The sequence below is a fragment of the Necator americanus genome, chromosome II (assembly GCF_031761385.1).
Source record: "Necator americanus strain Aroian chromosome II, whole genome shotgun sequence".
Classification (NCBI taxonomy): Eukaryota; Metazoa; Nematoda; class Chromadorea; order Rhabditida; family Ancylostomatidae; genus Necator; species Necator americanus.
This window is the reverse complement of record NC_087372.1, coordinates 4,225,238-4,239,095: the sequence shown is the minus strand read 5'-3', so window position 1 is coordinate 4,239,095 and position 13,858 is coordinate 4,225,238. Positions and strand designations below refer to the sequence as shown.

Sequence of the window (13,858 nt, the reverse complement as noted above, 5' to 3'; positions counted from 1 at the left end):
GGGGTTGGAGTCCAGGTGAGATCGCGCCATCGCGAACTGCAGTGAACGGTGGTAGCGGGAGTCCCCACTCGATCCTAACCGCTACGCTCCACGAGACCGCTTCGAGCGCAACCGCTTACGCAAATGTACCGTGCTTCATGACTCTACAATACGTGGACACTGCATTTAGGATAATTCAAAAACACATCGTTGAAACATTCCTTGTATGACTAAGCAGACGCGTTGAAACAGAAATTCAGGATGAGTCAAGCCTACGAGGTTTTGCCATTTACGCTCCACTGTAGCTACAACGAGACAGTAGCTTCAGAGATGCGGTTCTCAATTCTACGCGGAAATCCATGAAACAGACCACATCAAACCATTTGAACCAGTAAATTTAAAGGCATCAGCCCACGAAGCTGAGGCTTTCCGGCGGAGAATTCTTATACGGGATAGTAGATTATGGAGAGGGGGGTGATTCCGTCCATTTCTTCCTAATTGCCGTAAAAAAACGGCCCAGAAGATGCGGTGCGTGCACAAGGCTGGCGCGCTCCAATCGAACTCGTTGTAGAAAATAGCGGGCTGGGACGCTCGAAGCTGTATCTTCCGGGCTGTTTTTTACGGCAATTAAGGTAGAAATGGACGGAATCACTCCATAATCTACGATCCTGTATATGAATACTCCGTCTGAAATCGGTACCACCTCAGATTCGTGGGGTGATGTCTTTAAGAAGGAGACTCGACTTCAGCAGAACATGGAGCTGGTTCGGTCAATTTCGAAATTCGTCGGCATCATCAGAGTGTCACCATCTACTGTTATGAATATTCTTATCGCTATCAACAATAAAGCAGCTGTACATAGATAGCGTGAGCAAATATACGGTAAATAATTCAGTTGAAGGCAAACAATGATAGGATGACCAACTACGATTATCACGGCCTACCCGTCAACAGAAATTTCAACAACAATCCACTTCGAGGGTGCATAGAAAGAGATAGAAGGGAAGTAAGGAGTATAAACCACAGTAGTGGTTGGTTCAATCACTAGTTCAATTTTTTCAACCACTGGGTCAATTTTTCTCACTCAAATATGCTTTTCAAATTTCCCTATGCATGGAATGTTGCTTTTAGAAAAAATCACAATTTCAAGAGCCGTCGCCACTCTTTGACAGTAAACGAAGGCTGAGGTGAGAAATTTCTGGTTTGAAGATCCAATTAATCAAAATTGAGCTCTAGTTGATCATCCACTATTACGGCCTTATTTCCACCAGAAACCAGAAAGGCCAGAAAGAAGCACCACTGTCACCGGAAAGAAGCATCACTTGAAACAATGAGGAGCAGTGCAATGAGAACTTTACCACCTGGAAAAGTAAGCGGATATTAATCGGAAAAAAACTTTTTTTTTAATTTAACGTGGCGGTTTACGATTCTCTACGATATAAACTCAAAAGAGAAACTTCTTGATGTTCAAGAATATTTGCCTTAAGAAATACCAAAAAACAACTGTTGCAAACAGGTTTCATTAATTCTCCACGAATTCGCCGGTTTTGGTAAGTGTTTCGAATGTATTTAACTTTTACGACCGACTTTTACGACCTTGAGACTTTTCGATGCAAAAGGGCAAGGAATTATCTCCTTCATCGTTTATAATTAATCTCGTTCCCAACTCCGGAGCTTTTCAGATCTTTAAGGTTTTAATAATGCTTTTAAGAATTAATGCTTCGTTGGGATTAACAACAAATATTCGTATTGGATTAGAGTTAGTACCTAACGTACGTAACGGAAATGCCAATGAGACTACCTTATTAAATTTCTTCTAAGTTATTAAATACCAGGTATAAGGGGAATTATTAACAAGGAGAAAACAATATATGCACCGCAGGATACTTAATCCAGAATGAAGAACGAAAGAAATCACGATAAAAAAAAGAGAAGGAAAAATTATTCTAAGAAACGCTGCTATTTCACGACCACAAAAAGAGCATTTCAGCAGCGAACAAAATCTTTCCAGAGCTGCCGCAAACGGATTTTTCAATGTGGACCTCTTCCGAATGAAAAACTGAACGAGACAAAGCCGGTAAGCCCCTGTGTGTAAGCTCCGCATACGAGCAAACAATGTGGGCGATGAGGAATGATTGCTAGGATATGTATAGCTAGGTACTGCATGGCCGAAGAGAAAGTAATTCGGGCGCCCTTCTGTCGCCTCAGCAACTGATTTCTCGTCGAACAACGTACGTAACAAAGGATCATAAATCCACTGCAAGTCAGGGTCAGGTTTTACAAGTAACGAACTAGGTTAAAATATGACTAGTTAGTTTAACGACCATCTTTTTGCATGTGGTCCTTGGATGAAAGTCCTTGGATACCCAAAATTGTTGGGAAAATGTGAAAAGTTACAAATCTGAATTGTGCCAATGTTGCCACAAAACCACTCATTTTCTGTTTTCTACCAAGAAATCAGAGACGTTACAATAAAAATGTTTGGGAAAGTTTGTTCATGGCTGTCGATCATTCAGAGAACGAACAGAGCAAATAGAAAAAAAAACCAAAGCATTTTATTCCTCGGAACTGCAATGAGACAGAACGAAACTAAGAACAGAACCGCATTGAAGGGAAATACAAAGCAGACAAATGTTGAGCAGAGGTTTCCAAAACTCATCCATTTCTAAATAAAATTACAAAAAAAGGAAAAAATCTACTAAAATCTCCAAATCTATTATAAATAATTTGTTGTTATTATAAATTTTTTATATTATTATTGTTATTATAAACCATCATATTATTATTAGGACTATTATAAACCATATTACTTATAACTGAATTGAATTATTTACTATAGACTACAGCTTTTGTAAAAAAAAATCTAAATAAAATTACTACAATACAAAAGTTTGTCAGGTCACCATTATTTCTAAAAAGACTGCTTGCTGCTGCTGGCCAATTTTGAAAATTCTAAAAATTTTGTGGTTTTTTTTGCACATGTCCCAGGTTTGTTACCTCTACCCACCAACTTTCACATCCCATCCCATTACTGACAAACCTCAACACTCATACATCATCTCCAAGTTCCTAGTTTCAGTTTTTTCTGTCCTTCATTCTTCGTCTCTTACTTCAATCGTGATGATTTAAAATTTCTAGAAACGTTTAAATCACTCAGTTATTCTGAAAATCGCAAACCTAGGCGTTTAAAAATCACTTTAAAAAATTTAAAAATACGTGAGTGAACTTTTCAAAAGTATAGTGTTGGAAAATTTTTCAGCTCTCAAATGATATTTTAAACGCTGCAATGTTTGTTTTCAAAAAGAAGAGTGTTTAGCTGCACCATGACCAGAAAATAACGTTGTGAAGCCGATATCTCACGGAAAAATCAACGCTTAGTCTTGGTACAGTAGCGGCCAAAAATCAATTGACAAACGGTTTTCCGAGGTTTTCTCCTCTGAAAATCGCTGAATCGTCTCCAAACTTGTACTTGTATCAGAGATGTCATTTGGTATTAGAAACCTTTTCTAAAAAAATATGTTTACTTTGCTGTTTCAGGAATAGTATTATTTCCGAAAACGAGAGATGTTCACTTCTCACTTTCTTAATTTTTGACGATTCAACGATTTTCAGAGGAGAAAACATCGAAAAACCGTTTGTCAATTGATTTTCGGCCGCTAATGTATCTATTAGTATACTGTATAGCAACCCCCTCATTCTCCGTTCTAATTCCGGCCGCAGACAAATCTACCATGTTTCCAGCTGCAAATCCGAAAACATAGTCCTTTTCTTAATAGCCCTAAAAATATGTGGCAATCCACCTAAACGAGTTTCGTGTTTTATGATCTAAAAATGCACTCCTATGAGAAATTCGTGAACTTTTTTAAAGGGAGATGGCAGGGAAGGGTTGATTGCACTTTTAAATGTCAGAACAAGCGCAGTGCACGCGCTCTATATCAGCTGTTTCTTTTACAGCGAAGCTTCTATTAGAATCAATGTCATGATTTTAACAGCTAGAGTTTCATGGAAGCCCAAGAAACCTATTAATAACTACTTTTCAGATGTTATGGCCTCTCTCGGCTACAGAACAACGCTCATTCGTCTTCGATCAAGTGGAAAATATTCTTCCTGTGCAACCCTGAACGCCAACGTTTAGCGGGGGGCGAGCGCGGCCGGTAGCGCAGAATTCGGGCGCCAATCAATGTCTGTCCGAATTTTCCACTATTTACAGAGCAGAACCACGGGGACACGGTATGCTTGCTGCAAGCTATCATTCAAAGAGTGCGATTAGTTGATTCGTTTCGTGCACCGAATGTGATAAATGGCTGTGATGGCTCGTTTTACACATCTGCTCGATGTGGAAACAGTAGGAATGGGAAACACCAAGGGAAAGATTGAGGTGTCCCTTGCTATGCTAATATGCAAAGACAAAGTTTTTGACAGAGAAAGTGTGGATTTTCGAAGCTAATAGAAAAAAGATCCTTTCAAACGACACTATAGCCACTTTAGAGATTCACCAGAAAACGACAATAGAACGTGGTAATTAATTAATAATATTGCAACTAATTTTAATTTTGCACAAATAAATTTCCATTGGTATTGAAGTTAGGTAATTTTCCACAAATAAGAACCATCCTTGAGAATAAAAAGATCCTTTGGAATTCAGTATTCACTAAAACAAATGTTTTACTAATTCTAAAGAAGTTCCAGTGCACTTTTAAAAGCTGCTACTCTATCCCATCCAACAGGAAAATTCCAAGAAATTCTAAAAGATGTGACTTCGAAGAAAATCCACCCACTTTCTTCAACCGATCAATAACCGTCAATAATCGCTGATATCAAAATTATTTCTATTTGGGAATAGAAGGAAAGACGGGTGCACCTTAAAGATATGACAGCTGGACAAACGACAGCAGTCATGAACGGATGAACAGCTGACCATCGATTAAGGCGCAAGGAATCGTACGTGCATGGATGCTAAGAAGCATTAGGTATCGAGATGGATTCTTTCCAGGATGTTATGCACTTATGCACGAATGCTAAAGGTCTTGCTTTACTTGCATATAGCAAAGATAGAAGCAACTTGTATGGGCTTAAAAGACTTTTATTATCGAATACTACCAATACCATTCAGACAGCGGCTATAGCCTTCAGATATCTCCCCTTACTAATCAAGATATATCATAAAAACAGACGGAAACGAATAGAGGCTGAGGTTAAAGAAAGGTGGACCGTTTCAAAGAGGATATTCCTGACCTCGTTGTACACGCAAGCAAACACTCTAGTAAGAACGCTTGCCTCAGCATGGAGTAATACAACGAAAATCATAGGACACCTGGATAAATTAGCAATTGGTTATCCAGTAGTAGTTCATGTAGTATGATAGTATGATATGAATTATGAGTAAGAGATTCTAGAGAAAGCCTGCTTGTACACAGAAGCAGAAACAAATCGAAGGCGCAGTTTCTTAGGATAGAGCTAAATGCTTCAGAAAGTACTAAAAACTAACAGTTGAGTGGATCAGTTGTATATTAACTCATAATAACACAAATATGTAATGCTTACCAGTATAAAATCACATGTCTGGCAGTATCACGGTTCTAATGAGGGCTACGGTGCACTTCAGTTCGAATAAAATCTAATGAGTGATTCAGCGACGAGACAAATTTTACATCTTACAAATTGTCCAAGTGAACTTTCCAACTTGAAACTTTTTAAAAGAAGAAAATTTCTGAAAATTTCACAGGAAAAAATTCCTACTTCACAGGGCCAAATTTCCTGAGTTAAGAACAAAAAAAAAATTGTAAGGAGATTTATCTTGCAATAACTAGTAGTTAACAGACAATAAAGAGCCAAAACGAAAGGAAATTTACCTTGTACACCTCTTCGTAGTTTTTTTTTTTTATAGAGAACTGGGCAATAGAAAAAATAGTCCAGTTAAACAAAAATATGCTGGAACTAGTTCTGACAATAATAAGCGTCGATTTTTCTTAGTGTGAGAGAATAGTGTAGGTTATTTATGATAGCTTGGTCTTCAACTGGTGTAGTAGACATTTTCCATCGTTGTTGAAGCGTAAGGAACTGAAAACTGAATTCATGCTTCTAAAGTACAATTTTCTTTTTTTTTTCTTTTTTTAGAAAGAGTGCACTTGTACATCGGAATCCTCCTCGCTGAAACTCAAAAATGAACCGTCGCACTAAAACTGATTCTGGCAAACCAAATCGTTATTGGAAATACTTGTTAGTTAGTAATCGGATCTCATCGAGAGGCAAATTTAATCTAACCGCAAACATACATTGTAATTTAATATAAGTGGGTGTGATCAGACAACATCCACATTTTGCATAGCAACCTCTCCATAACTGCGAAATCCCCTTAATTCTCGTATCCATTAAAAACCCTTCTTTTGAAACTTTTCGTTTTCATTAGAATGATGTGAGTGAGTCTAAACGTTTGGCTATAATAAAAGTTGAAATGACCGAGAAAAAAAAAACTAGTCTATTTCGCTTTTCAACATCCTATGATGCTATTTAATTTTAGGACTGACGTGTGTAGGCTATAATCTAACCCATTTACGACTCATATTGCACAAACACGTTTTATAAATTGATTTGTCCGAATATTTCTAGAAATAAAAAGTAAAAATTCCCAAAAGCCTTTATACTTTAGTTCAACAGGCCTAAAACACTGAAATGTGCTAGAGAAGCGAAGAAAATGTAAAGAGAAGTTGTTCATTTTTGCAAATAACTTTTAAAAAAATACAAATTAAAATAATAAACGTACTATAATTAATATAAATAATTTATAATTATAATTGCAATTAATATTATATATAACATAATTAAAAGTATTGTATTATATATAATAACAGAAGATAAATGAATTAAAGAAGGAAAAATAGAGACGAATGTCGAGCTGTGGACGCTTTGTTAACACCAATGAGGCGTCCGCGCGACTGTCACACACGATTAGATTGCGCATGAGCTTGAGCGCAATCAAGATTCATTCAACCGGTTACTCTACTCGAGTACCGTATCCCAGACGAAGATTATCAAGGTTGCTATGTGGACATCGAAGACCGATTAATTGAAGGCATCACCCCACTTATCTGAGGTGATACGGATTTCAGGTGGACTATTCGTATCGTAGATTATGGAGAGAAGGATGATCCCGTCCATTTCTTCCTAATCTGGCGTAAAAAAACGGCCCGAAAGATATGGCTTCGAGCGTTTCGGTCCTGACTACTTCTTACAACGAGTTCGATTGGAGCGCGCCAGCCTTATGCACGCGCCGCATCTTCCGGACCGTTTTTTTACGACAATTAGGAAGAAATGAACGGAATCACCCCCCTCTCCATAATCTACTATCTCGTATAAGAATAATCCACCTGAAATCCGTACCACCTCAGATTCAAGAGGTGATGCCTTTAAGGATCGCTACCACCTTCTCTAAGGATCTCTAACACTCTAACATCAGTTCTTTCAATAGTTTTCCTTTAATTGGTGACTTCTGGAAATCTTTTCTATAACTGTATGGAAATCTAAAAATCCATACAGAAGAAGATTGGAAATTTAGCCGACATTTGAGGAGAAGGTAATTTGTCTTCGGAAGAAAATTCGATCGCAAATTTCAAATGGGAACCGGTAACATCGGATGGAGCAAGAATGGGACAAGAATGATGATCATCTGCTTGGAATTCTAACTGAACAATACCTCATTAGAAAACTAGTTCTCCGACGCAGTGTTCTAAAATACGAAGCACGTCAGTCTATGTTTATCCCCTTTTACGAATGCGACCTAGAACAATGAGAGCCTCAGCGGATAATCCACCTCCGCTGCACTCTCATTTATCCAGTGAGACAGCTTCAATTTCAAATGTAAATGCTCATCTCTTTATTTTCTCTACCTATTATTTTTCTGGATGTTTCCACAACTCCAACTGATCTCAGAATTCTCGAAATATTCACCAGCAAATAAAATAGCTCATTTTCTACCAGAACTTCTTATTCCTCGTCCTAAACAACAAATTGGCTAGAAAATTAAGGACTGCCTTACGAAACGATATCGATCCTGCCTGAAAAGTGCTCCGTTATGCGCGAATGAGCTAGTGAAGCGGCATAGAATTACTAAATGTATGCTTTTAATGTAACACTCACACGAATCTCTCTTCTCTCTCTGCTACAAGCACACTATTTTCATCTGACGCTTCTAAAGTGCATTGCAGCGCAAAGAATGTGATATAGTGTTTCTCTCTTGGTGAAAGTCGCTATCGCCATGGAACAAAACGGGAAAAATTGAAAGAAGCACTTATCCACAATTAATTGAAGTCATCATTTGGGAGACCATTCTAAACATCCTATTCATTCATTCTTACATACACGATTACTCATTTAACGAGAATAGAATTTTCCTTAGTTCTTCTGGACGCCACTCGAACAAAAGGCGTAATTTCCGTAATCTTCGCTTCTGTCTTCTTCTAAAAAAGTAGTGACTATCTCATAACAATTTGAATCCATCGGCTACTCAGCAGAACAGTCTTAAAGTAAATACAGTAATCTCGAACTTCGCTAATCCTCTGTTTTTCTAGAGTTCGAAATAAACTAGTTTGATATATCTCAAAATCTCGAGTCGATTAATGTCCATGTCTGATGATTCAGAGCAAAATGAATCAAGTTAGAAAAAGAAAGAAAGAAAAGAGAAAAATCGCAAAACGAATGTAAATCCGCGTTTCTTTTTCTAGCGAAGAGTTATCGTGACTAGTGTTGGGTCGCCACCTCCATTGATACAGTGAATTCTTTGGTTAAACTTCTTGTGTAATGTTCTACTATCTATTAGACATACCACACGGACATTGGACACTGTCCGTACGCATCCGGGAGAATCGCCACATCTAATGCTTTCTTCCTGAATTCTGCATACAATTACTAATAGCGTAGCAGAACGGTCTCACAGTAAACCGTTCTGGTGCGTAATTCCTCACTAAAACTTCGTCCTTCTAGACATTTCGGGCATGGAATGTCTCATGACAGAGCACCTCACCCGATGGACTTCAGTATGTTTCGATAGTATACGAACCAAATATTCCATCCATGCCTAATTCCAGAGAATCCTAAATCCAACGGTTGAATAACTGCACCTTTTCTCTTTCGGTATATGCACATAATTTTCGAAACTGACTGAGTTTCATTGCTTCGGATGGCGGCATACATACTTATTCACTTAGAAACACAGAAACGTTTCCACTGCGAGTAGGTTCGATGGTAAGTTACGAAAGCACAAGCAGAAACAATCTCGGTTATGTTTTAGATGATTATGTAGAGCGATTTTGTTGCGAGTCAACCATGTTTGATCACTTTCACGAGCAACCTTTACAAGCTTCTTTTTTCAAAGCTAGCTTAAATCATTCTACTGGGAAACATCATAATCGCCAATCCAGATTTCGCATAACCACAGGAAACAACGGACAACCCACGCCTATATCAATTATGCTCCTTTTCGCAGTAGTCATGAGCATGCGAACGCAAGAAAAAAAAACCACCAACTCCTCCTTGAGGACACCGCCTTCGTCACTAGTATTTCCATGAAATACGGTAGCTAGTCTTGCCTCTTGTCATTGACTAGCACTCGTTTAATGGTTGAGGACCATTTAGAAGACCACTACTTCCATCCATTCCCATGTACGACCTCATTCCTTTCTTCAGAAGCGGTGGTTTTTTTTTTCGACGGAATTTCGCACATTTACAGTACTGAACTTCACCTAGAATTACTACTCGGGTGTTTTCGGCAGCAGTGTTTGACTGTGTCCATGGTTTTGTTTCACATTTTTAGTATTCACCGGTACGCTAATACTCTTGAAAAAAAAAGAATAGTTTAATGAGTTTCTGTGACGTGCTCGTAATCTTAAATCATTACCATTCACCAGTGTTCCCCCCGGATACGCGTACCTATTTCATGCATCTCTCATTACACATTCTTCGTTTTCTTCGAAGGAAGATGTTTTTTTTTTCTGGGATAGCAGAAATGTAGAGAAGCTGAGAAGGCTTGCACGTAGGCTCCTAGTTCTTATCGTCAGTATATATTCCGTCGATATTAATTCCATCTCTCCGAACTTTCACCTCACAGAATCCTTCCCACATATGTTAATGAAGTTCCTGATCAATAAACACGTTCCACTGATTGATGACGATCATCCCTTCATTAATATTAATTCAAAAGATGTTTAATGTCGTTCACCAGTTGTCTTTTCGTCAGTTGCACTTCGTTTTTAAAACACCGCATGGAAAATTATGCTGTGCACTCTGCAGTCTGCTTCTGGCAGTTTTTTTTTTCTTTTCAACAATTCCTCTTCGTCTCTAGCCAATTTCATTTCATTAACTAGAACCGAAGAAAAACTCAAGACTCTTAGTTTCGCTCATTCCATTGTATGGCCTTGAAGGATGTTTTCATCCAGTTATATTATCTTCATTTTTATCCGTCATTGAACGGATTCTCCTGAGATTATACTCCCTCTCATTAAGGTGTTTTATTTCTCAAGTATTTCCGTTACAATTCTTCCACTGATCGTTCAATTTCTGCTTTTTTACCGAGAATATTGGCTACATTTATAAGTAGGTGATGGCTCAATTCCTGCTTTTATGTTGACACATTTCTTGACATACAGTAGCCCAAGGAATCTATGAGCAGTATCTTGGGATGAGCACCTCCACCAAATGAAGTTGGTATTTCCAATGTGTCTAATCAGGAACGAAACAAGGCTTTATGGGGGATTTCAGAAGGATATTTTGAGCTTCTCAGAAATCCTAGGATTGGGATTCATAGATATAAGCTGATGAGAGGGCAAGAATTACAGACAAGAGATCGGTGAATTCATATTTCTTAGGCTAGAAAATTGAATTTTCCTCCTCAAAATCGGATCAGGTGCGATGAAGAGCAGTCGGTAAGAGGTTCCACTGTCTGCAAGATGGATGAGAGGTTCGAATCCGCCCTACTGCTCACCAAACATCCTCCGAGGTCGGTAAATTGGTACCAGACTTGTCTGGGTCATCGGCTAGCCCCCGCAAGTCATTGTATAGGCTAGTTACACGTTCGTAAACCTCAAACGGTTCTGAATTGGAGTGAAGGTGGTGGCGCATCCCAAGCGGATCGATAAACGGCCACACACTTTATCCTTAAGCTTTTATAGTCGGGTTAAAAGGACCTGAAGCTCAGTGCAGTTGCGTAAGCGCAGTTGGAAGAGCGAAGTTGGACGATGGCTAGGTTCTGCACTCGGACTGCAACGATGAGTGGCGCTAGCCAGGGTCCCATTTGTTCCTGAGAAGTCCATCATTCAAACGTGAAACGTTTTCTTGTAGTCGGTACCGGATATCTTGAGCCGCGAGACACAGCAGACTTCTTCTCAAAGCAATGTAAGTGCGTCTATAGTAGAGTCAAAATGACATGACGCACGTACGCAATTGCGTACGCAAATTCTCTCGAGGCGCTTCGGTGCACCGTAGCAGCTAGGAGCGTGGTGAAACCCTTGCTGGCACCACCCATACCACCAGTTTGCGACGGTCCCACCTCGGTCCCAACTGCCGCCTACACTGCGCCGTTTTGAGCGCGTACGCAAATGCACCGCAACTACACTCGTGATTCATGTCGTTTTGACTCGACTATATCTCTGCATTACACTTATATGTTCCTTTGATATCCATTGAGAACGATCGATCCTCAGGCACCATTCAACCCATATAAAATAAACTCAAAGCAAAAATACTGACATTGGAATGGTCAAGCCACTCTATCGACACGAAGATTTTTTTCAACAACACCGTATCTTTGAATAATCCCATACAAAATCCGATAGTGAAATAATGCATAGGAAATCTACATTAGTGATGATGAGCGGAGAATCCGTACTCAAAACAGTGCTACTCGACGAACAAAAACAAATCCCCGACTCAATTGATAGCCAATCAAGAACGATAAGAAACAATAGTACATAAGTTTGTAACGGTACAAAGGATAGAAGGATACAGAACGTGAAAGATTTTGAAATGTTATATTTGAATTGTAAAGGAAAACTCTCATCCCTAGAATATCTGCCGTACTCAGATACAAACAATGTCATTCAGAGAATTAAACTTCATACTTATTCTTTACTTTAATTATAGAAACAATGAATTGAAGTAAATCTAGACCGAGCCTGTCGACTCCCATAGTCGTAGTCACAGAAAAAAGACAAAAGCCACGTCGAGGAGAATTATGGACCACTAGGGCCGATATTTAAACCTAATCAGAAGGTTTATCTCAAGCCTCTTCTCACCATTTACGGTTCAGAAACAGAAGGAAAGTAATTGCTGGTTACGCTTCTTTATATTTCTACACATATGCAACAGAATTGAGAAATATGCTCAGTAGTAGTGCAAGAATAAGTTTCAAGAAGAAGAATAGTAGAAGAAAAAAGAATATCACACGATTTAAAGAAAAAACATTTCAAATGGCACCTATCCGGGAATGATTCAGAAACTGTGGACGTTTTTGAACGCAGGCGATTCAAATCGTGAACAGAGCACACTTTTCACCAATTACTAATTCGCATTGAATTGAACATTCCCTTCATTTAGCTTAGAAATTTAGAAAAGGGTAAACTTCTATTCAGAAAAGCTCAGTTGGAGAACTTTAAAACGTTCCAGGTGGTTGTTTAGAAATTCCTAAGAAAAAAGAGAGAACTTTCTAGGGAGAGATTTGTCACGTAGCCTCCTCTAATGCTTTTCCATGAGGATTTCCCAGAAACATGGAGAAATCAGTTAAATTAAGCAGTTTTAGACAATGGAAGAAGCTGGAGAAGTACTAATTGGTTGTGAACGAAGAATAGTTGAGAAGAGAAGTGTTCAGTTTTGAAAATTATTTGAAATTTTCAAAATGTGAAAAAATAGAGTCATATAGGTGTACAAGCTAAAAGATTCAAGCTAGTCAATGATTCGACATTTTTACAGCAATGGAATACAGAGAGTCCATTCCGGGCGAAAAGAAGGACCGATCCCTATTGATCGGCCGATTGATCGATTGATTGATTCAGTAAGAGAAACGTTCGGTCAATGGCCTACGTGGAGTGGGACGTCGGCGCGCGAAAGAACGGCCGTTCCTCCGTCCGGTCCGAGGTCGGGCTGAAGAGCCGCTACCACGCGATCGATATACGTCCTTTTCGTTTCCGATATCAATTCGTTGACGATGTTTTGGTCGTATAATTCATGTATTAATAATCAGACATATTGTACGAAAATATCGACGACCGTTTCACGTTTTAATTAGCTACAATCCCGCTTTGTACGAAGAAAATCGATTAAGTAGAAAAAATAACAAGAAGATGATATGTGAGAGTAACCGACGTACTCTTTTTTCCTCTCTGTCTCTTTTCATGTCATTTTTGGATCGACGAGCCTCCAGCAGCGTAGAAGTACAAACAAAAAAATCCATGCTTGAAAAATATTATATATCCATACTGTATCCGCTTGTGCAGTTACACTAGGACACATTTATCGCTGTTGTCACCGAATTTTGCAGTTCATTGTTATCATTCGTGATTCTTGTTGTTGTTCTTGGTCTGGTCCAGCTCTACTGTAAAAATCTCCTGATCGTTTTGTCCTTTGTTTTCCATTCCATCTTTTCCTAACTTTTCTTTCACACTTTTTTTCGTCTGACAACTGACGTAAATGATAAATGCTTGTGTTGGATCTATCCTTGATTTCTATCCTCATACCTCTCCAGGGAGCTGGATTCGTTATCGCACTGAGTGATTGCTTCTTGTATGAAAAATATCGATTCTCATTAAGCTTCCAGCATTCCATCCTGGAATGTAATTGGATCTCTTCAAATTTTTCTTTCTGCTTTAAGTATATGTTTGATTTTGCAGCGAGA

The 13,858-nt window shown here is 38.7% G+C and overlaps 1 protein-coding gene across 1 annotated transcript; it reads left to right on the top strand.

Moving 5' to 3' along the window:
- Positions 1-653: 653 nt before the first annotated feature.
- RB195_016830 (uncharacterized protein) lies at positions 654-1,219 on the top strand (the record flags this gene model as incomplete). The annotated part of the gene is made up of 4 exons (XM_064183543.1): positions 654-743; positions 875-985; positions 1,111-1,166; positions 1,216-1,219. 4 exons carry the CDS (start codon positions 654-656, stop codon positions 1,217-1,219), a joined length of 261 nt encoding a protein of 86 aa, XP_064039424.1.
- Positions 1,220-13,858: the final 12,639 nt, after the last annotated feature.